The sequence below is a fragment of the Callithrix jacchus genome, chromosome 22 (genome assembly GCF_049354715.1).
Source record: "Callithrix jacchus isolate 240 chromosome 22, calJac240_pri, whole genome shotgun sequence".
Lineage (NCBI taxonomy): Eukaryota > Metazoa > Chordata > Mammalia > Primates > Cebidae > Callithrix > Callithrix jacchus.
Genome location: NC_133523.1, coordinates 416,641 through 440,152, shown reverse-complemented (window position 1 = coordinate 440,152; position 23,512 = coordinate 416,641). Strand labels below are relative to the sequence as shown.

The following is a 23,512-nucleotide window of genomic DNA, read 5'->3' as shown; positions in this document are numbered from 1 at the left end:
TTCCACTCTCCATCCACCACCCACCCTCCATCCATCCACCCTCCATCCACCCACCCTCACCCTCCATTCACCCACCCATCAATTCATCCATCCATCAATCCATCCACCCTCTATCCACCCATCTATCCATCCACCCACCCATCAATTCATCCATCCATCAATCCATCCACCCTCTATCCACCCATCTATCCATCCACCCACCCATCAATTCATCCATCCATCAATCCATCCACCCTCTATCCACCCATCTATCCATCCACCCACCCATCAATTCATCCATCCATCAATCCATCCACCCTCTATCCATCCACCCACCCATCCATCCACTCTTCCATCCATCCTCCATCTGCCTGTCCGTCCATCCACCCATCTTCCACCCTCCATCCACACACCCACCCTCCATCCATCCACCCATCCATCCACCCACTCACCCTCCATCCATCTACCCTCTATCTATCCATCCACCCTCTATCCACCCATCCATCCATCCATCCACCCACCCACCCTCCATCCACTCACCCTTCATCCATCCACCCATCAATTCATCCATCCATCAATCCATCCACCCTCTCTTCCCCATCCATCCATCCATCCATCCACCCACCCATCATTTCATCCATCCATCAATCCATCCACCCTCTATCCATCCACCCACCCATCCATCTATTCATCCTCCATCCTCCATTTGCCTGTCCATTCATCCACCCATCTATCCATCATCTGCTCATCCATACATCTACCTACCACTCATCCATTCATCTTCCATCCATTCTTTCATTCATCCATCCATCCTCCATCTGTCTGTCAGTCCATCATCCATCCATTCAGCAGGAGTGGAGGCAGCTCTGTCCATGCCCTGCGTGACTGCTCCCTGGCTCACAGCTGGCCCAGGATGAACCCCTGCCCCTCATCACCGCCAAGGGCCTGTGGCCTCTGCTTCTGTGCATGCGTTCTGGTGTCTGTCTCTGCTCCTCGCTCTTCCTGCTCCAGGGGTGTGGAGCCATGGAGAAGGGCAGAGCCTGGGCCAGCTGGTGCAGGGACCTGCACACACCTCACAAGCCCGCAGGCTGATGCATCTGTGGGGTAAATTCCTAAAAATAGGGATGCAGGGTCAGTGTTTGCATGTTGATAATTAAAAAAAAAAAAAAAAAAAAGGAGGTAAAATTCACATAACATTAACTATTTTTTTTTTTTTGAGACAGAGTTTCGCTCTTGTTACCCGGGCTGGAGTGCAATGGCGCGATCTCGGCTCACCGCAACCTCCGCCTCCTGGGTTCAGGCAATTCTCCTGCCTCAGCCTCCCGAGTAGCTGGGATTACAGGCACACGTCATATCGCCCAGCTAATTTTTTGTATTTTTAGTAGAGACGGGGTTTCACCATGTTGACCAGGATGGTCTCGATCTCTTGACCTCATGATCCACCCGCCTCGGCCTCCCAAAGTGCTGGGATTACAGGTGTGCGACACTGCGCCTGGCCCACTATTTTTTTTTTGTGATGGGGTCTCATCCTGTTACCCAGGCTGGAGTGCAATGACGCGATCTCGGCTCACCGCAACCTCCCCCTCCTGGGTTAAAGCAGTTCTCCTGCCTCAGCCTCCTGAGTAGCTGGGATTACAGGCACGCGCCACCGTGCCCAGCTAATTTTTGTATTTTTAGTAGAGATGGGGTTTCACCATGTTGTCCATGCTGGTCTTGAACTCCTGACTTCGTGATCCACCCGCCTGGGCCTCCCAAAGTGCTGGGATTACAGGTGTGAGCCACCGCGCCCGGCACGTTAACTGTTAATCATTTTGCATGTCACATATTCCACAATTCAGTAGCGTTTAGTACATTCAGAATATTGTGCAGCCACCACTTCTAATTCCAGAATTTCTCATGGCCCCAGTAGGAACCGTTCCCGCCAGGCCTCACACCCGGCCCCCTCTTGCTGCCTGTGTAGGAGATTTCCTGGAGATGGCGCGGGCTGTGCCTCTCACCCTCCCACCAGCAAGGGCCGGGCTGTACGGATACTGTGGCCTTCGCCTCCTGGCCCTGCTCCCCCACCCATCACGGCATGAAGCGGGTCAGGGACTCGGTGGGACGCGTCCGCCCCCTTGCCCCTCAGTACCACCACGGTCGTTGAGGCTGAATTCCCTTTCATGGAAATGGCTGTCTCCCCGGCCAGGAGCCTCAAGCTCCCGATGGAGGGTGAGGCCAGCAGTGCGTTTGCCTGTGGCTGTTGGGACGCCCGCCCCACTGTTTGCCAGACCCTGAGCTGGGCGCCGGGGACACGGAAGTGTGTAGGGTCACGCCACGCCCACGCTGCTCGGTTCAGGTGCTGGTGGAACAGAAGGGGACTGACAAGGGCAAGATGGTTAAATGAACAAGTGTGACTGAGCCTCAGGAGGAAACCGCCGGGCTCCTGAAAAACAGCAACCGAGAAAACACACCTGGGGTGGACGAGGCCGCTCTCGGGGCAGCGTTGAGACTGGGCCTCGAGGTGGGGGAGGCCTGAGGGCTCTGGAGCCCCCAGGGACGGAGGACAGGGCTTGACCCCAGTGGTGGCGATGGCGGAGGCGCAGGGCTGCCGCGAGAAGGGACCCGGGGGCTTCCCGGGCTGGCATCTGACACCTGTTCTCTCTCCTGGCAGTACATGGGCTGCATCGAGGTCCTCCGCTCCATGCGCTCCCTGGACTTCAGTACGCGCACCCAGGTGACCAGGTGAGCCAGCCACCCTTCCCTGGCCGCGTCGGGCTCTGTGGGTGCTGGAGGTTGCAGAGATGGGCTCCAGGACAGCTGTGCCGGGGTCCCGGGATGTAGCCTTGGTGCCATGTCCTCCCATGGGCTTCTGGGATGCAACCTCGGTGCCGTGTTCTCCCACAGGGTCCCAGGGCGCAACCCCAGTGCCATGTTCTCCCACGGGGTCCCGGGACGCAGCCTCAGTGCCGTGTTCTCCCACGGGCTCTGTGGGCACTGGAGGTTGCAGAGATGGGCTCCAGGACAGCTGTGCCGGGGTCCCGGGATGCAGCCTTGGTGCCATGTCCTCCCATGGGCTTCTGGGATGCAACCTCGGTGCTGTGTTCTCCCACAGGGTCCCAGGGCGCAACCCCAGTGCCATGTTCTCCCACGGGGTCCCGGGACGCAGCCTCAGTGCCGTGCCCTCCCACGGGGTCCCGGGACGCAGCCTCAGTGCCATGTTCTCCCACGGGGTCCCGGGACGCAGCCTCAGTACCGTGTTCTCCCACGGGGACGGGGCGCAGCCTCAGTACCGTGTTCTCCCACGGGGTCCCGGGACGCAGCCTCAGTGCCATGTTCTCCCACGGGGTCCCGGGACGCAGCCTCAGTACCGTGTTCTCCCACGGGGACGGGGCGCAGCCTCAGTACCGTGTTCTCCCACGGGGTCCCGGGATGCAGCCTCAGTGCCGTGTTCTCCCACGGGGACGGGGCGCAGCCTCAGTACCGTGTTCTCCCACGGGGTCCCGGGACGCAGCCTCAGTGCCGTGTTCTCCCACGGGGACGGGGCGCAGCCTCAGTACCGTGTTCTCCCACGGGGTCCCGGGACGCAGCCCCAGTACCGTGTTCTCCCACCTCACACCACGACTCCACCCTGTCCCTGCGCCGGGCATCAGTCACCGTGCCCTGCAAATCTCAGCCTTCCTCTGAGATGGAGAGAATGCCAGTGGCTCACAGGGTGTGGGGGTGCAGGGCCGGGGGGAATCTCTCGGAGACCGGGGCTCAGTGGCATCTCTGTCCCCACTGTTTCCACGCGGTGACCTCAGGAGACTGCAGGTGGCTGGGACAGAGTCACTGGGATGGTGGGTACGACCGGGGCCTTAGCAGGGCGGAGGTCCACATCCTTTTTCCTCTCCGTTTTTTCTTTTTGAGACGGAGTGTCATTCTCACCCAGGCTGGAGTGCATTCGCACGATCTCAACTTGCTGCAACCTCCGCCTCCTGGGTTCAAGAGATTCTCCTGCCTCAGCCTCCCAAGTAGCTGGGATTATAGGCGCACGCCACCACGCCCGACATACGTTTTACTAGAGATGAGGTTTCACCATATTGGACAGGCTGGTCTTGAACCCCTGACCTCGTGATCTGCCTGCCTCGGCCTCCCAAAGTGCTGGGATTACAAGCGTGAGCCACCGCGCCCGGCCCATACCCTTTTTTTTCTGTGAAAACTCATTGATTTCGTTCGCGTAGACTTGAAAAAACCCGACGTGGTTAGTTAACATGTGCACGTGTGAGATACGATTCACACCTCAGTTCACCCACTTACAGAGTGCGACGCGGACTCTTTAGGACCTTCACAGAGTCTCTGGGGCTTTCTCCTATCTTCATGGCCACCATCGCTATCTAGTTCCCTAGTTCTAGAACATTCTCGTTACCCCAGCAAACTACCCCGCCACGGTCACCCTGTGCCCTGCTCCCAGCCCCGGCGCCCACGCATCCCCTCCCGTCTCTGTGGATTCGTCTGTCCTGGGCATTTCATATAAAGGGGAGCACAGGCTGCGTGGCCTTCTGTGCCTGGTGCCTCTCACCGAGCGTGACGTCCTCAAGGTGCATCCACGCTGTGGCCTGGCTGGTCAGAGCCTCCTTTCCTTTCTTTTTTTCTTGAGACGGAGTCTCGCTCTGTCGCCCAGGCTGGAGTGCAATAGCGTGATCTCGGCTCACTGAAACCTCTGCCTCCCACGTTCGAGTGATTCTCCTGCCTCAGCCTCCCGAGTAGCTGGGATGACAGGTGCCTACCAACACACCCGGCTAATTTTTAAGTATTTTTATTAAAGACAGGGTTTCACCACGTTGCTCAGGCTGGTCTCGAACTCCTGACCTCAGGTGATCCACCCACCCCAGCCTCCCAAAGTGCTGGGATTACAGGCGTGAGCCACTGCGCCCGGCCTGTGAACGTGTTTCTGTTTCTCTTGGGAACACACCTGGGAGTGAAATTCCGGGTTACGTGGTGACCCTAACCTTTTGAGGGGGCCCCCAGTCTGCACAGCGGCTGTGCCATGAAAATTTCCACGCGCCCTGGGTGGGGTCTGGTTTCTCCACAGGATGCTGACGTTTCCAAGCCTCCTTCAGGACCCCGGAGAGTTTTTTTTTGGAGGAGGGGATGGAATTTTGCTCTTGTTGCCCAGGCTGGAGTACAATGGCAGGATCTCGGCTCACCGCACCCTCTTCCTCCCAGGTTCAAGTGATTCTCCTGCCTCAGCCTCCCGAGTAGCTGGGACTACAGGCACCTGCCACCACGCCCGGCTAATTTTTGTGTTTTAGTAGAGATGGTGTTTCACCCTGTTGTCCAGGCTGGTCTCAAACTCCTGACCTCAAATGATCAGCCCATCTTGGCCTCCCAAATTGTTGGGATTACAGGTGTGAGCCTTGCCTGCCGTGGACCCCACAGCATTCTAACCTCTCCTGGGACCCGTGGTTTGAGGCACTGGTTTGGGGTCAGCTCCTTTCACACTCAGGGGCCCTCCAGAGCAGAGGTCGCTGCTCCAGCGCTGCAGACAGCATCAGGCTCTGGGTCTCCCGCTCGCTGGTCTAGCCCCCCAGACCTGGCCCCGAGCCTTCCCTGTGGGCTGAGACCAGGGTGTCACTGGTCCCTGGGAAAGAAAGAGGGTTCGAGGGGCCGGAGCTGGGGGCCGGGCATCTGCCGCACGCAAGGACGCACTTGGGGTGGGCTCCGTGCCTGTCCTGGTGGGCACCCCTCCCCAGGTCCCCCAGCCCCTCCCCTCCACAACTAAGGCCCCCAGCCCTCTCCCACATCTCCCTCTCTGCCTTCCTCTCCCCTCTGGCTCCCACCCTTCTCTGAGCTCCTGTGCCTTCTGCATACCGGTCTCTCTGACCCTTTCCTCCCCAGCTCCCTCCCTGACCGCCCCCCACCACACTCGCTAAGCTTCCTCCTCCCAACCCCAGGGAAGCCATCAACCGTCTCCATGAGGCTGTGCCTGGCGTCCGGGGATCCTGGAAGAGAAAGGTGAGTGAGGCTCCTGGCCTCTCCTGGGGTGGCTGGTGGGCAGTTGGGGCCATCCTGGGAGCCCCTCCATGGCCCCTGCCCACGGCGGCCCAACCCACCGTAGCCCCACCCACAGTAGTCCCACTCACAGCAGCCCCCACCCACGGCGCCCCCACCCACGGTGGCCTCACCCATGGCAGCCCCCACCCACAGCAGTCCCACCCATGGCGCCCCCAGCCACAACGGCCCCCACCCACGGAAGCCCTCGCTGTGCTCGCCCTAACTCAGGCCCCCAACAAGGCGCTGGCATCCGTCCTGGGCAAGAGCAACCTTCGATTTGCCGGCATGAGCATCTCCATCCACATCTCCACTGACGGTCTCAGCCTCTCTGTGCCTGCCACGCGCCAGGTGGGTCTGCCCTCCTCCCCTGGCGTCCCCAGACCCCCAGAGGGGCAGGGAGATCCGGGACCCACTGAGGGAAAGCTGTGTGGGGTGCTGGGGGCGTGTGTCAGGCCCAACTCCGGCCCAGCCAGGAGGGTCTGCTCGGAGCCTCGGTGGCCTGCCTGCATGGTGGTTGGGGTCTATGCCCGCAGGGTGGGAGCAGAAATGAAACTGCACTGAGACGGCCCTCAGCCACCACCCCTCACTGGCTCCATCTTTCTCCAGCCCCCTCCCTGAAGCCCCCCTCTGCCCCTTGCCGCTCCTTCCTGAAGCCCCCATAGCAGCCCAGAGATGCTGCCCAGCCCCAAATCCCTGACCCCTGACCCCTGACCCCTGACCCCTGACCCCTGCTAACTTCTGGGCAGGTGCGTGTGCGAAGTGTGGGTGGTCAGGGTGTCTGAGTGTGAGTGTGCACACGTGTGTCAGGGCGTGGGACATGTGTTTGAGCATCTGGGCAGGTGGGTGTGTCAAGTGTGGCTGCTCATGGTGTATAAGTGTGTGTACGTGTGTCCCCTGCCCTGGAAGTGGGACCCCCGTGACCGTTCCCCTCCTGCCACCGCAGGTCATCGCCACCCACCACATGCCATCCATCTCCTTCGCATCAGGCGGAGACACGGTAAGGCTGGGGATGGGGATGGACCTGCAGCCTGCTGCCCCCTCCGGCCGTGAGACCCTCTGGCCCTTTCCCAGACCCCGTCTCCAGTACCCTCTGCCCACTCCCCCTGCCCCTCTCTGTGCATCGCTGGGGTGGGCAACTGGGAGTCCTGGTGGGGGGCCCAGGCAGGTCCAGCTGGCCCCTCCCTACCCCCAGGACATGACGGATTACGTGGCCTACGTCGCCAAGGACCCCATCAACCAGAGAGGTGAGGCCCCGGAATGGGACGGCTGGTGGGGGCCCGTGGCCGCGTGGCTGGGGCATGGCCGTGTGGCTTGGAGGCCACCTGACCGCATGACCCCGCAGCCTGCCACATCCTGGAGTGCTGCGAGGGCCTGGCGCAGAGTGTCATCAGTACCGTGGGCCAAGCTTTTGAGCTGCGCTTCAAGCAGTACCTACACAGCCCGCCTAAGGTGGCCCTGCCCCCGGAAAGGTAACTGACCCATCCCCACCCCGCCCCGGGGACCCCCAGGGACCTGTCCAGGTGCAGAGCCCGCTCCACCCCCTGAAGGCCCGAGCCCCCACCTGCCCTGGTCCCTCCCTGCCTGTGCTTCCTCTGCTGTAAAACCTGAGTTAGAGCATCCCTGCCCCCTGGGCTTCAGGGAGACATGAGCGAGCTGACTCCTGAGTGTGCCCGAGGCTGTCAGCCCTGCTGCTGTTACCAATATCCCTCCTCCAGACGGCAGCTGGCTCCTGCAAAGGGCAGAAAACGGCCTCCGTTTCCCCACAAGATGCGTTAAGTGGGGGACGTGGCTGTGTGCTGGCAGCATGCTATTTATAGATACTGAAACGTGGATGTCATGTCACTGTCACGTGTTGCCAAATGTTATTCTCTGGGTGTTTTCTCAAACACATAACTTTTAACTCATTCTTAGCTCGTGGGCCAAACAGAGCCAGGCAGTGAGCTGGCTTTGGCCTCGGGCTGGGGTTCGCCAGCCCGGCTTGAAGAAGGAGCTATTTAAGTGTCTGTTCATCATCAGAAAGTCAGGTTCCTCCAACGGTGGCGGGGCAGGTGCAGGCGCGTGAGCCCCCGGCCCCTCTGGCCACGAGGGAGGCGGCGTTGCACGCGTGCCCACTCTTGTCCCTTCGTGCACGGGGACGGTGCGCTCTGGAGCTGGGACGGACCTTCGCCTGCCTCTGGGGCGGCCTCCGCTTTCGTAGGCTGTCCTGTGATTTGCCCATCAGTGACTGCGGGCCAGGCAAGGGGCACCCTCTTCGGCTTGCTGAGGGGCGCCTGCAGGATACATCTCTGCCAGCACCGTCGGGCCAGAGGGCAGGGGCGCTCTGATCCCAGAGACTTGCCACCCTGGCCCGTGGTGTCCTGGTTCTGGGTATCAGCTTGGTTCATGCACTCTGCCGCCGGGTGGGGCCGAAGGTGGACAGCACCGGAGACCAGTTTTGCCAGTGACCTGCCTTCTGTGCCGCGGCTCGGAACTCTACGCGAGACTCCATTTTACAGATGAGGAAGTCGTGGATACGGTCACTCGCTCAGCCGATAGTGGGGACTGGGATTTGAACTCAGGTCTTCTCGGCTCCCCAGAAGCTCAAGCTGCAAGGGTTACCCCCTCGGTGCTGCCTGTCTCCCCACGGCCTTTGCTGTCTGTCCCCCAGGCTGGCGGGACTGGAGGAGTCGGCCTGGGGGGACGAGGAGGAAGCCGCGGAGCACAATTACTACAACAGCATTCCTGGGAAGGAGCCGCCGCCGGGCGGGCTGGTGGATTCCAGGCTGGCACTGACACAGCCCTGCGCCCTTGCCACCCTCGGCCAGGTCAGCCTCTGCCCTTGGGGGGACGCGGGATGCGGGGAGGGATGCCCCGGCGGCTGAGTCCTCGGACCTGCCTCCAGCTCTTGTTTTTGCTGCTTTCTGCTCAATCCTAGAGGCGTGTCTCAGTATTCACTCCCTCCCTCATTTATTCACTCATTCATTCCTCATTCACTCGCTCACTCACTGATTCACTCATTCATTCATTCACTCATTTATTCATTCACTCATTTATTCACTTGCTCACTCACTCATTCATTCACTCATTTATTCACTCTTTCAGTCACTCACTGATTGACTGATTCACTCATTCACCCACTCACCTATTCACCCCCTCAGTAACTCTCTCATTCACTCACTCACTCACTCATTTATTCACTCGCTCACTCACTCATTCACTCACTCACTCACTCATTCACTCACTCATTTATTCACTCACTCACTCACTCATTCACTCACTCACTCACTCACTCATTCACCCACTCACCTATTCACCCCCTCAGTAACTCTCTCATTCACTCACTCACTCACTCACTGGTGGCCTCACGATGGGGTGCTGTGTGTGTGCCGGGCCTGTTCTGGACACGTCAGATGAGATGGCATTTCAGACATGATTTCTACCCTCAGACACAGTATCAACAGAGTAATGGTGTGATCACAGCCTTGATGAGGCCGCCAGGGAGGCAGTGAGGATGTCCACCGGGACACGGACTCTGGGGCGGCTCAGGAGGGCTTCCCTGAGGAAGCTGCGTTCTGACTGGTGAATAGGAGCTGCCTGGGAGAGCACTGCAGGGAAGGGCATGCAGGAAGAGGGAATGGCCATTGCAAAGTGGCAGGATGTGCTGACCACCTTCTGAGGCGGAGAGAAGGCGGGAAGGCCAGAGTAGAGCAGTGTGGCAGACCCAGCGGGTTAGTGAGCCCTGCAGGCAGTTCGAGAGCTGGGGAGCAAGGGGAGGGCTGGGGCTGAACTCCCCACCCTGAGTCTCCAGCCACCTAGGAGGCCATGTGAGGAGACTGGGGGTGCTGGGCTGGGAAGAGTGGCTTGCACATACCGGGGAACCTCTCGCTGCCATTTCCAGGGCCCATCTCCTGCTCGAAGAGACGCCCGCAGCTTGCCGTGGGACATGGGGCACACGGGTGCAGGTAGGATGGGCTTGGGCAGCTCGGGGTGCCCACAAGGGTTCTGGGGTGCCTCAGCCCCGTCCCGTGCTGCCTCCCCTCAGTCTTCCCCTCTCTGCTTATTTTACCTTCACCTACGAGATCATCTGCACCTCACACTCCTGAGATTTCCATCATCTCAGTGTCCGTTTGTTCTGTAGACTGGTTTCCTGGCATATGGGGCGTAGGTACTGAGTTTGTTCACACGGTACTAGGTGTCTGTGCGTGTTGGGTGTAGGTACTGGGTTCGTCCACACGGTACTAGGTTTCTGTGTGTGTTGGGTGTAGGTACTGGGTTCGTCCACACGGTACTAGGTTTCTGTGTGTGTTGGGTGTAGGTACTGGGTTCGTCCACACGGTACTAGGTTTCTGTGTGTGTTGGGTGTAGGTACTGGGTTCGTCCACACGGTACTAGGTGTCTGTGTGTTGGGTGTAGGTACTGAGTTCGTCCACACGGTACTAGGTGTCTGTGTGTTGGGTGTAGGTACTGAGTTCGTCCACACGGTACTAGGTTTCTGTGTGTTGGGTGTAGGTACTGAGTTTGTCCACACGGTACTAGGTGTCTGTGTGTTGGGTGTAGGTACTAAGTTCGTCCACACAGTACTAGGTGTCTGTGCGTGTTGGGTTTAGGTACCGAGTTCGTCCACACGGTACGAGGTTTCTCTGCGTGTTGGGTGTAGGTACTGAGTTCGTCCATCCGGTACTAGTTTCTGTGTGTTGGGTGTAGGTACTGAGTTCATCCACATGGTACTGGGTTTCTTGGGTTTCTGTGTGTGTTGGGTGTAGGTACTGGGTTCGTCCACACAGTACTAGGTGTCTGTGCGTGTTGGGTGTAGGTACTGGGTTCGTCCACCTGGTACTAGGTTTCTGTGTGTTGGGTGTAGGTACTGAGTTCGTCCACACGGCACTGGGTTTCTGTGCGTGTTGGGTGTAGGTACTGAGTTCATCCACACAGTACTGGGTTTCTGTGCGTGTTGGGTGTAGGTACTGGGTTCGTCCACACGGTACTAGGTTTCTGTGTGTGTTGGGCGTAGGTACTGAGTTCGTCCACACGGTACTAGGTGTCTGCGTGTTGGCTGTAAGTACTGAGTTCATCCACACGGTACTAGGTTTCCGTGTGTGTTGGGTGTAGGTACTGGGTTCGTCCACACTCTACTAGGTTTCTGTGCGTGTTGGGTGTAGGTACTGTGTTCGTCCACCCGGTACTAGGTTTCTGTGCGTGTTGGGTGTAGGTATGTGGTACATCCACATGGTACTAGGTTTCCGTGCGTGTTGGGTGTAGGTACTGAGTTCATCCACACTGTACTAGGTTTCCGTGCGTGTTGGGTGTAGGTACTGGGTTCGTCCACCCGGTACTAGGTTTCTGTGCGTGTTGGGTGTAGGTATGTGGTACATCCACATGGTACTAGGTTTCCGTGCGTGTTGGGTGTAGGTACTGAGTTCATCCACACTGTACTAGGTTTCTGTGCGTGTTGGGTGTAGGTACTGAGTTCATCCACACGGTACGAGGTTTCTCTGCGTGTTGGGTGTAGGTACTGGGTTCGTCCACACGGTACTAGGTGTCTGTGCGTGTTGGGTGTAGGTACTGGGTTCGTCCACACAGTACTAGGTTTCTGTGCGTGTTGGGTGTAGGTATGTGGTACATCCACACGGTACTAGGTTTCTGTGTGTGTTGGGTGTAGGTACTGGGTTCGTCCACACTGTACTAGGTTTCTGTGCGTGTTGGGTGTAGGTACTGAGTTCATCCACACGGTACGAGGTTTCTCTGCGTGTTGGGTGTAGGTACTGGGTTCGTCCACACGGTACTAGGTGTCTGTGCGTGTTGGGTGTAGGTACTGGGTTCGTCCACACAGTACTAGGTTTCTGTGCGTGTTGGGTGTAGGTATGTGGTACATCCACACGGTACTAGGTTTCTGTGTGTGTTGGGTGTAGGTACTGGGTTCGTCCACACTGTACTAGGTTTCTGTGCGTGTTGGGTGTAGGTACTGAGTTCATCCACACGGTACGAGGTTTCTCTGCGTGTTGGGTGTAGGTACTGGGTTCGTCCACACGGTACTAGGTTTCTGCCCCACTGCGTGGTCCTGTGTTGTACCAGGGCCATCATTCATTCCACCCACGTCCTGCTCCTGGACATCTGCGTGGATTCCAGGCCTTTGCCGTGACAGACAGTGGTGCAGTGACCCATAACGTTTTCGGCTTGGTTGCCAGGACTCTACGACCACCCCAGGGAGGGCTCCCGTGTGATTCAGTAGGAATCTGTCATTCCCAGTGGGCACTTGAGTGTGTGTTTTGTTTCTGAGACAGGGTCTTTCTGGGTGGTCAGGTTGGAGTGCAGTGGCGTGATCACAGCTCACTGCAGCCTTAACCGCCCAGGCTCAAGCAGTCCTGACCCCTAACCCGTCAGAGTGGCTGGAACCACAGGCCCGCACCACTGCACTCATCTGCACACGGCTAATGTTTAGATTTTTGTGCAGATGAGTTCTCACTCTGTGGCCCAGGCTGGTCGCAAAGCTTCAGGATCAAGAGATCTTCACTTCCCTCTCACACCCCTGACCTGTGCCGCGCTCTGTCCCCTGACCTGTGCCGCGCTCTGTCCCCTGACCTGTGCCGAGCCCCATCCCCTGGCCTGTGCCGTGCCCCGTCCCCTGGCCTGTGCCGCGCTCTGTCCCCTGGCCTGTGCCGTGCCCTGTCCCCTGGCCTGTGCCACACCCCGTCCCCTGGCCTGTGCTCTGCTCTGTCCCCTGGCCTGTGCCACACCCCGTCCCCTGGCCTGTGCTCTGCTCTGTCCCCTGGCCTGTGCTCTGCTCTGTCCCCTGGCCTGTGCTGTGCCCCATCCCCTGGCCTGTGCCGAGCCCCGTCCCCTGGCCTGTGCTCTGCTCTGTCCCCTGGCCTGTGCTCTGCTCCGTCCTCTGGCCTGTGCCGCGTCCCATCCCCTGGCCTGTGCTCTGCTCTGTCCCCTGGCCTGTGCTCTGCTCCATCCCCTGGCCTGTGCTGCACCCCGTCCCCTGGCCTGTGCTCTGCTCCGTCCCCTGGCCTGTGCCGCGTCCCATCCCCTGGCCTGTGCTCTGCTCTGTCCCCTGGCCTGTGCTCTGCTCCATCCCCTGGCCTGTGCTGTGTGCATTTCCCCCTTGCGCGTGCCATTCCTGATGGGCATTTAGGGTCCTTCCTGCTCTTCAGGTGACTCAGCAGCCAGTGCCCCTCGTTCCCACAAGCCCTTTCTCCAGTGCATGCTGCACCATGGACCTGCGGTTCTGAAGCGCTGGCCTTCATCACGTTACTGGCGGTGCCCACCATGCTCACAGGGCTGGTCGTTTTGCCCACCAGCCCCGCCTGTGGCTGCCGGCCCCTCACAGCCTCGCTAACATCTGTGTGGAGCTTTTTTTAGCTCTCCCAAAACAATCTGGGCATTTGGCTGCCAAGCGCCAGAGCCCTCGAGCTCTCAGTGCTGGCTGGAGGAACCCAGGCCGTCTCATGCCCGCTGGTGCCAGCTGTGATCAGGTCCTGGCCACGTTCCTCTAGGAGGCCGGCCGCTCACCTGTGACTGGGGGTCGCTGCAGTCCCTGTCCTGTGCCCACACCCAGGTTATTCTCACTTCCAGTCATGCCTTTCCCGATTCTCTGGCCAAGAATTCCCACCAGTGCGTCCACACCGCAGCTCCAGAGTCAGGGATCCCCCACCCATCTGCCTCACGTCGTGGCCTCCCTTCCCCCACCCATCTGCCTCACGTCGTGGCCTCCCTTCCCCCACCCATCTGCCTCACGTCGTGGCCTCCCTTCCCCCACCCATCTGCCTCACTGATGTCACCTCTCTTCTCTGCACTCCCCACAACTACGTTTCTTCCCTCTCTCCCTTTCTGACCCCGAGAAGCTGAGCGAATCTGTGCCCACTCTTGGTAGCCTGGGAAGGCCTCGGCCCTCCTCACCCAGCAAGGGCTGGCGCGGCCTCACACACATGTGGACTCACAGCCAGACACGGGTCCGTAGTCAGAGGTGGCCTGGTCAGGACCGGGCAGAATGCCACTGGGGTACACGCAAGTCCCAAGGGAGACACGCCAAGGACACCTGTGATGCCCTTCTGGCTTTTGAACCATGTAAATACTTTTTTTCTTTTTTTCTGAGACTGAGTCTTGCTCTGTTGCTCAGGCTGGAGTGCAGTGGCGCAATCTCAGCTCACCGCAACCTCTGCCTCCCGCGTTCAAGCGATTCTCCTGTGATTCTCCTGCCTCAGCCTCCCGAGTAGCCAGAATTACAGAGGCCCACCTGTAGAGATGGGGTTTCAGTATGTCTACCAGGCTGGTCTCCAACTCCTGACCTCAAATAATCCTCCCTCCTCAGCCTCGGAAAGTGCTGGGATTACAGGTGTGAGTCACCACACCCGGCCTCATGTAAATACTTTACACGTTCAAAATGCAGTTAAAAAAAGGAAGGAAGGAAAATCCTAAAATAGAACCGAGACAGAAGAAGTGACCCAGCGTGTGTCATGTTGAGGTGGTAATTGCAGGGAGGCAGAGTTACTGTGATTATTTTTAAATGCGGAGATTGAACTTCAACACCGGGAAACTCTGGGGCAAGGAGGGCCGGGAGAACCGGGGTGGGCCAGCGGCTGCCTCCCCGACAGCCCCAGCCGCATGGCGTCCCACTCCTGTCCCCGGCTGGGGCACCGATGGGGTTGTGCTGCTGTGAGACGCTCCCTGTGGCACCCGCAGACCGTGGTTTACACGGGGAGGCAGGAGCAGACCTGCCTGCAGCCAGCAGCACAGGCGTGGGGGGCTCCCGGTGGGACCCCGTCCCGTCTCCAGGGCCTTGCTCCCAGCTGACCCTTCTGCCCCTCCTTACTCTCCCCAGCTCCGCCGGGGGACGGCTATGTGCAGGCGGACGCCCGGGGCCCCCCGGACCCCGAGGAGCACCTGTACGTCAACACCCAGGGTCTGGACGCCCCTGAGCCGGACGACACGGCGCCCCTGCAGCCCAAGGACAGCCCCAAGAAGGATCTGTTTGATATGCGTATGTGGGCAGCCTGGGGGAGGCCCCGCCGCATGGCCCTGTTGTCTGATGGGGGAGGCACAGCACCAGCCCCCTCCCTCCGGGATCCCTGGTTTGTTGGGGGAGGCTCACCCTTCTCCCCTTGAGATTCTTCAAGTCGACAGGGGTGGTGGGGAAGCCCGGTCTGTTTCCTGTTGGAGGCCTTGTCCGATGGGGGCGGCCTGGACTCTGCTGTGAAAGGGGCAGTCTGAGAGGGGAGGGTGTTTCCTGCCAGCAGCTGAGCTGGACTCTGCAGTCTGACTGGGAGTGCTGCTGGCCCCCACCCTGTGAGAAGCTCCGGTCTCTCAGGGGTGCCCCACCTGCCTCTGTCGGAATCCCCCCACCGTCTGAAGGGAGGGGGTTCGTCATTTCTTGAAAGAATGGTCCATGTGGCGGGAGGCTGCGGCCCCCTCTGTGAGACCCTCCGGTCAACAGGGGAAGCCAGACCCACGCTCCATGCCCTGCGGACTCCTTAGTCCGAGAGGGGAGGCCTTGTCTTTTCTCTGTGGGACCTGCTGCCTGCCGGGGCTCGGGTGGCCACCTGCTCTGTGGGTCGTGCACCCGACTCTGGGACTCCCTGATCTGATGAGGAAATTAAGCTTTCTCTCCATGTGACTCCGAGGATTCTTCCTATGGAAGTCCCAGCCTGACGGGGGAGGCGCAGCTTCCTGCTTGAAGGAACCCCTGGTCCAAGGAGGGAGGCTCGGTCCACACCCCGACACAGTGGCTAGTCGGATGGAGCCCCTTCCTTCCTTCCTTCCCAGTGGGATGGCCCAGCCCGAGGGAGGCCCCAGTCTGAAGGAGGAGGCTCGTCCTTCCTCGCCAAAGGTGTCCAGAGTTGTCTCTGGATTTCCTGCAGCGTCCGTGCTGCAGCACGAGGGGTGCTGGCTCTGAGCTGCCGGGTGGGGTCCTCGCCCAGGCCCCGGACACCTCCCCAGCTGGCTGTAGGTTCCTTCCTTCCCTCCACCCTCTGACAACGCAGCTTCTTAGCATCACACTGATGACACCAGCTGGCACCCAGTGGGCGCCTCCTCAGCACCAAGCGCTGCACAGAGCCAGGCCCTCTCGGCCCCTCGCGGCAGCCTCAGATGGGAAAGGAGGGGCTTGAGCTGTGAGTTCCCTCCGAGGCAGGCGACCCTCAGGGCGACCGGACTGACTGCCAAGCAGCCCCCAGTGAGGGAGGGCGGCTTCTCGTCTGTCCTCCACGCAGAGTCCTCTGGCTGCTTCTGATTTGCCACATGGTTATTCCCAAACCAACTGCTGGCTGGAGGGCGAGGAACATGCAGAGTGGCCAGGCTAGGAGTCGGAGGTGGCTCAGCGCCAGGGTCAGGGCGGGAGGACTCCGGGGACCAGGAGCTGGAGGAGTGCAGGGCCACCCCACCACAGGGAGACCAGGTGGTAAGGGTCAGGGTGGGAGGACTCCGGGACCAGGAGTTAGAGGAATTCGAGGCCACCCCACCCACAGGTAGCTGCATCTCCGTCAGGGCCGGGGTCCCGGGCTGCAGCGTCTGAGCTGCACTGCTTTCTGCCTGGGGAAACACCCACCCCTGCTTTACAGCGAGGGGACTGAGGCTCCCAGGAGGCCTGAGTGGCCTGTTGGAGGTTGGTACCATTGGAACCTTCAGGAAACCCGGGCGGATGATTAAGAGGGTTTTCGCTGGCGCTCAGGACCACAGAGGGAGCCTGCTCCCGTGTGGGCGTGTGGCGTGTGCTGGAGGTCGTGGCCAGCGCAGTAAGGCCAGTGAGGAAACAGGAGGGGACCCTTCAGGAAGGAAGCCCGCCTAACAAGGCGAGAAGGAGAAATAGGAGTTTATGTCTGAAACACAGAGTGGCTGCCGCCCTCTTACAAGCTTACAAAACTCAGCCCGGGCTTCCAGCTGCTGCACACGTGAGCCACAGCACGCATGGGGCTGAGTGGAGTGCGGGTCTGATACGCTGTGGGTGCTCGGTCAGCGCAGGCCGATAAGGTCAGGGGGGGCCTCCCCGGGGAACCCGTTCCTCCCAGCCCTCGTCCTGGCAGGAGCAGCTGCCCAGACCCCTACGTGGTCCCTGCCCTCCCAGCTCTCCTGTCCCTGGTCTGCAGGATTCCTAGGGGAACCCGTTGCTCTCAGCTCTGGTCCCGGCAGGAGTAGCTGCCCAGCCCCCTACGCGGCCCCTGCCCGCCCAGCACTGCTGTCCTTGCCCACAGGACCCTTTGAGGATGCCTTGAAGCTGCATGAGTGCTCAGTGGCCACGGGTACAGCAGCCCCCCTTCCCTTGGAGGACCAGTGGCCCAGCCCCCCAACCCGCCGGGCCCCAGTGGCCCCTACAGAGGAGCAGCTGCGGCAGGAGCCCTGGTACCACGGCCGGATGAGCCGCCGGGCGGCAGAGAGGCTGCTTCGTGCGGACGGGGACTTCCTGGTGCGGGACAGCGTCACCAACCCCGGGCAGTATGTCCTCACTGGCATGCACGCGGGGCGGCCCAAGCACCTGCTGCTGGTGGACCCTGAGGGCGCGGTGAGTGGGCACAGCTGGGGGGAGTCTGTGGGCATCCGACCCTGAGGGTGCGGTGAGTGGGCACAGCTGGGGGTTCTGTGGGCATCCGACCCCGAGGGTGTGGTGAGTGGGCACGGCTGGGGGGTCTGTGGGCATCCGACACCGAGGGCACGGTGAGTGGGCACAGCTGGGGGGCCTGTGGGCATATGACCCCAAGGGCATGGTGAGTGGGCACAGCTGGGGGGTCTGTGGGCATGACACCGAGGGCACGGTGAGTGGGCACAGCTGGGGGGTCTGTGGGCATGACACTGAGGGCACGTTGAGTGGGCACAACTGGGGGGTCTGTGGGCATCGAACCCCGAGGGTGTGGTGAGTGGGCACGGCTGGGGGGTCTGCGGGCATCCAACCCCGAGGGTGCGGTGAGTGGGCACGGCTGGGGAGTCTGTGGGCATCCGACCTGGAGGGCGCGGTGAGTGGGCACAGCTGGGGGGGTCTGTGGGCATATGACCCCGAGGGCACGGTGAGTGGGCACAGCTGGGGGTCTGTGGGCATCCGACCCCTAGGGCATGGTGAGTGGGCACAGCTTGGGGGTCTGTGGGCATATAACCCTGAGGGCACGGTGAGTGGGCACAGCTGGGGGGGTCTGTGGGCATCCGACCCGGAGGGCGTGGTGAGTGGGCACAGCTGGGGGGTCTGTGGGCATCCGACCCGGAGGGCGTGGTGAGTGGGCACAGCTGGGGAGTCTGTGGGCATCCGACCCAGAGGGCGTGGTGAGTGGGCACAGCTGGGGGGTCTGTGGGCATCTGACCCGGAGGGCGTGGTGAGTGGGCACAGCTGGGGGGTCTGTGGGCATATGACCCCGAGGGCATGGTGAGTGGGCATAGCTGGGGGTCTGTGGGCATCTGACTCCGAGGGCACGGTGAGTGGGCACAGCTGGGGGTCTGTGGGCATATAACCCTGAGGGCACGGTGAGTGGGCACAGCTGGGGGGGTCTGTGGGCATCCGACCCGGAGGGCGTGGTGAGTGGGCACAGCTGGGGGGTCTGTGGGCATCCGACCCGGAGGGCGTGGTGAGTGGGCACAGCTGGGGAGTCTGTGGGCATCCGACCCAGAGGGCGTGGTGAGTGGGCACAGCTGGGGGGTCTGTGGGCATCTGACCCGGAGGGCGTGGTGAGTGGGCACAGCTGGGGGGTCTGTGGGCATATGACCCCGAGGGCATGGTGAGTGGGCATAGCTGGGGGTCTGTGGGCATCTGACTCCGAGGGCACGGTGAGTGGGCACAGCTGGGGGTCTGTGGGCATATGACCCCGAGGGCACGGTGAGTGGGCACAGCTGGGAGGTCTGTGGACATCGACCCCGAGGGCATGGTGAGTGGGCACAGCTGGGGGTTTGCGGGCATCCAGAGGCTCTCAGTATTGCCGAAGCTTTTCCAGATTGTTACGGATGTTGCCTTTCAGCGGCTACTATGGAATTACAAAGTAGTTTCCAGTTTATTTTTGAGACAGAGTCTGGCTCTGTCACCTGGGCTGGAGCGCAGTGGTGCAGTCGTAGCTCTCTGCAGCCTCCAACTCCTGGGCTCAAGCGATCCTCCTGCCTCACTCAGCTCCTGCATAGCTGGCACTATCGGTGTGAGCCACCACGCCCGGCTAATTTTTATAGAGATTGGGGGGGGGGGCTCTTGCTATATTGCCCAGGCTGGTCTCGAACCAGTGGCCTCAAACGATCCTCCTGCCTCAGCTCCTGCATAGCTGGGACTATTGGTGTGAGCCACCACGCCCAGCTAATTTTTATAGAGATGGGGTGGTCTTGCGATCTTGTCCAGGCTGGTCTTGAACCAGTGGCCTCAAGCGATCCTCCTGCCTTGGCCTCCCAATCGTAATTCCAATCTTATGATTTCTCCCATTGCCACCTGCTCTTCCCTCTCCATTCATCCTGACTTACGCACCTTACAAATGGTAATGTACTTGAGGGATAAACAGGGTATTATCAGATCTAATTTATCTGAGGGTATACAAAGCATGTCTCCATTTACAGAGTTTTGGGAGCAAGTTACTGAACTGATTCATTCTTTTAATGTTTCTTTGCCTGAGTTTTGTTCTTGTTTCCCAGGCTGGAGGGCAATGGCCTGATCTCGGCTCACCGCAAACTCCGCCTCCTGCGTTCAAGTGATCCTCCTGCCTCAGCCTCCCAAGTAGCTGGGATTACAGGCGTGCGCCACCAGGCCCCGCTAATTTTTTGTTTAGTAGAGATGGGGTTTCACCACGTTGGCCAGGCTGGTCTCGAACTCCTGACCTGAGGTGATGCGCCTGGGATGGTTACTGCCGAGTTTAAAATGAGGAAACCGAGGCCAGTATAAGAACAATCAGATGCCAATTTATTTATCTCCTGGGCGAGGTTCTGTGGTCTTAAGGAAAAGGGGGGCCAGAGAAGTCGCGCTTGACTTCTCAGGGCAGGGGGTTTTATGGGGGTTAGAGGGGGGCTGGCCTAGGATGCACAGGGTGGGCTGCCATTGGGTAAGGCTTGGCGGGATTTCTTCAGTTTTCGCGGGTTCAGCTGTATAGTTTCATGCTGAGATGCACAGTTTAGTGCTGAATAGAGACCTGGGGACAGAATGCAGAAGTGGGCGAGGGGCGCCCGTGTGGAGGAGCCAGATGCCGAGTCATGTGCTCTGCCTGAGAAGCTGTTACCAGCATAGAGAGGGGTGGGTGTTGTCCATCCGGCTCTTAGCAAGGCTGTCCTCGGCCTCCCAAAGTGCTGGGATCACAGGCGTGAGCCACCGTGCCTGCCCGGCCAAATGTCTTCACTTCCAGGATAGACGCTCTCCCTGCCGCGATTGTGACAACTTTGGAGTCTGGGCTTTGTTTTTCGAACCACTGTCTGCATGTTTGAACCGTGTCATTATTTGATGGTGGTTTTCCTCCCCTCTCCTCCTGCATCTTACGGCCGCTCTGGGCCGATGAGATTCTGTAATCTCCAGCTTCTAAAGCGTTCTAGGGTTTACAAAGCGTTTTCCAATTTACAAGGAGTTCTAGGGCTTACGAAGCGTTTCCGGCATCCAAGGGCCTTGGGCTGCACAGATTATTTCCCAGGCGGGGAGGTGCTAGGGAGTTAGGAGGCCTCTCAGGGTTTAGGAGGTGTTTTTTTCAGCCATCCAGCTGCACTTGCAGCCTGGTCTCCGCAGGAAGCACATTGTGGGGGTGCGGAGGGGTGCTTGTGTACCCCAGCCTGGGACAAAGCTGGGGTGGGGCTTGGGTGAGAGGTGTGTGTTCTGGTTCCTGAGCCCTCCACACTGTTTCAGGTCTCCCCGCCCCTGCCCGGCCTTCAGCCTGGTGTGCGATGCCCCAGTTCTTTCCCCGGTCAGATTCCCTCTGGTAAATGGATCCCTGGGGTCAGACTGGCAGCTCCCACACCTGGAGAAGCTTCAGAACATCTACTGGTACTTTGTTAAAAGGCAGATTCCGCGGGGCGCGGTGGCTCAAGCCTGTAATCCCAGCACTTTGGGAGGCTGAGGCGGGTGGATCACGAGGTCAAGAGATCGAGACCATCCTGGTCAACATGGTAAAACCCCATCTCTACTGAAAATACAAAAATTAGCTGGGCATGGTAGCGCGTGCCTGTAGTCCCAGCTACTCAGGAGGCTGAGGCAGGAGAATCTCTTGAATTGGGGAGCCCAGATGGAGCCGTTGCACTCCAGCCTGGGTGACAGAATGAGAATGAGATTCTGTCACACACACACACACAAAGAAGCCAGGGTCACACCTGTAATCCCGGCACTTTGGGAGGCTGAGGTAGGCAGATCATGAAGTCAGGAGTTCAAGACCAGCCTGACCAACGTGGTGAAACCCCATCTCTACTAAAAGTATAAAAATTAGCCGGGCATGGTGGTGGGTGCCTGTAATCCCAGCTACTCAGGAGGCTGAGGCAGGAGAATCACTTGAACCCGGGAGGTGGAGGTTGCGGTGAGATGGACTCCCGCTTGGGCAACAGAGTGAGACTCCATGTCTCACACACACACACACACACACACACACACACACACACACACACACAATAAACCAGCAGAGATTCATTCTCATGGCTCTGGAGACCAGAAGCCTGAACTCAGCTGGGGCTGAGCTCCTGGAGGCTCTGAGGGAGCCTGGGTCCAGCCCCTCCCGGCACCTGCTGGGCTTGTGGACCCTCAGCTCCCATCTCTGCCTCCTCCTGTGTATCAGTCCTGTCGGGACAGAGCTGTGGGACTCAGGGCCCACCTGAGTCATCCTGCCCTCACCTGTCCCGGTACCCTTCACCTGACCTGTGCATCTCCAGAGACCTTTTCCCGGTGAGCTCACATTCATGGGTGCTCAGGGCTCCGGGGTCTCCCTTCAGCCCATGGCAGGAAGTGTGGACGCAGGACCCAGGGGTTTTGGAGGCTGTGTCCGTGCTTGGGCAACGGAGTGAGACTCCATCTCAAAATATAATAATGATAACCAGCAGAGGTTCATTCTCACGCCTCTGGAGGCCAGAAATGGTTCTGGAATTCTGAAGCCGACCCTGTGGCTGGAGTCCCGGAATTCTGTGGTCCGGCCACTTGGCTGTGCGGCCACCCCGGGGCTCCCCGGCAGGACCTGGGAACGCAGCTGTCCGACCGCGTGGGTCCAGGCGGGCTCCGGGCGCTGATACCCAGGTCTCCGCCTGCAGGTGCGGACGAAGGACGTGCTGTTTGAGAGCATCAGCCACCTGATCGACCACCACCTGCAGAACGGGCAGCCCATCGTGGCGGCGGAAAGCGAGCTGCACCTGCGCGGCGTGGTCTCCCGGGAGCCCTGAGCCACGTGCGTGGCCGCCACGGCCGCCGGCCTCGTCCTATTTGCCAGGTGCTTTTCTAGCTTGAAAATAGAGACACGGTTCACGTGTCCCACGTTTCCCTCGTGTAGAGCACGACGCAGGGGCATTCGGCATCCGAGCCGTGCAGCCGCCACCTCTGTCGCGTTCCAGAACATTCTGTCAGCCCCGAAAGAAGCCCCGTCCCCGCCAGCCATCACTCCCCGGCCCCTCCCCTGCCCCGGCACCCGCACACCCGTCCCCTGTCTCTGTGGGTCAGCCTGTCCTGGACATTTCAGGGAAATGGGACATGGCTGACCCACAGAGGCCTTCCGTGTCTGGCGTCTCTTGCCGAGTGTGACATCCTCAAGGTGAGTCCCTCAGTGGCTGGGTCTGAGCCTGGCTGCTTTTCACGGCTGGAGAATGTTGCACTGTGTGGTGGGACCTTCTGTTGGTCAGTTTAGCCGCTGAGGGACAACGGGGCTGCTTCCACCTTCTGGCCACCGTGAGCCTTCCTGGGCAGGTTTTTTTCTTTTTTTTTAAATTGCATTTTAGGTTTTGGGGTACATGTGAAGAACATGCAAGATAGTTGCATAGGTACACACGTGGCAGCGTGAGTTGCTGCCTTCCTCCCCTTCACCTGTATCTGGCATTTCTCCCCATGCTATCTCTCCCCAACTCCCCACCCCTTGCTGTCCCTCCCCTATTCCCCCCAACAGACCCCAGTGGGTAGTCGTGGGCAGGTTTTTTTTAATGCCCTCAATTAAAGCGGTTTTCCTGCCTCACCCTCCCGAGTAGCTGGGATTACAGGCACCCACCACCACGCCTGGCTAACTTTTGTATTTTTAGTAGAGACGGGGTTTAACCATGATGGCCGGGCTGGTCTCGAACCCCTGACCTCATGATCTGCCCACCTCGGCCTCCCAAAGTGCTGGGATCATAGGCGTGAGCCACGGCGCCGGCCACATCACCTGATGTTTATGGAACCCTGCTTCATGCTGAGTGTCCACGCCCCCCTCCCAGAGGAGTGGTGGACCCCACTGGAGAGTGTGGGGTGGGGTTGGGGGGATGCCAGGGCAGGTAGGGGCTGGCATGTGAGCCCAGGCAGGGAGAAGACCATGCCTCAGGCTGGGCCGGGCAGCTTCGGGCCTCCACTTTTGGGCCTGGCGGGGGCGGGGGAGGGGCCCACGGTAGGGTGTGGACAGGGGAGTACCAGGCAAGTCTGCGTGATTTCAGGGTCTCTCCTCCGGGTGAGGTGGGGCAGGAG

The 23,512-nt window shown here is 59.9% G+C and overlaps 1 protein-coding gene across 1 annotated transcript in view; it reads left to right on the top strand.

Moving 5' to 3' along the window:
* Positions 1 to 23,512, top strand: part of SHC2 (SHC adaptor protein 2) — a 29,989-nt gene that overhangs the window by 5,198 nt on the left and 1,279 nt on the right. The window contains exons 2-12 of the mRNA XM_035284067.3: positions 2,630 to 2,700; positions 5,892 to 5,952; positions 6,220 to 6,339; positions 6,935 to 6,988; positions 7,184 to 7,235; positions 7,334 to 7,460; positions 8,639 to 8,795; positions 9,869 to 9,932; positions 14,792 to 14,950; positions 17,157 to 17,464; positions 22,123 to 22,298. Of these exons, the coding sequence (XP_035139958.3) occupies positions 2,630 to 2,700; positions 5,892 to 5,952; positions 6,220 to 6,339; positions 6,935 to 6,988; positions 7,184 to 7,235; positions 7,334 to 7,460; positions 8,639 to 8,795; positions 9,869 to 9,932; positions 14,792 to 14,950; positions 17,157 to 17,464; positions 22,123 to 22,251 (1,302 nt within the window). The 3' untranslated portion in view covers positions 22,252 to 22,298. The remainder of the gene's footprint in view (positions 1 to 2,629; positions 2,701 to 5,891; positions 5,953 to 6,219; positions 6,340 to 6,934; positions 6,989 to 7,183; positions 7,236 to 7,333; positions 7,461 to 8,638; positions 8,796 to 9,868; positions 9,933 to 14,791; positions 14,951 to 17,156; positions 17,465 to 22,122; positions 22,299 to 23,512) is intronic.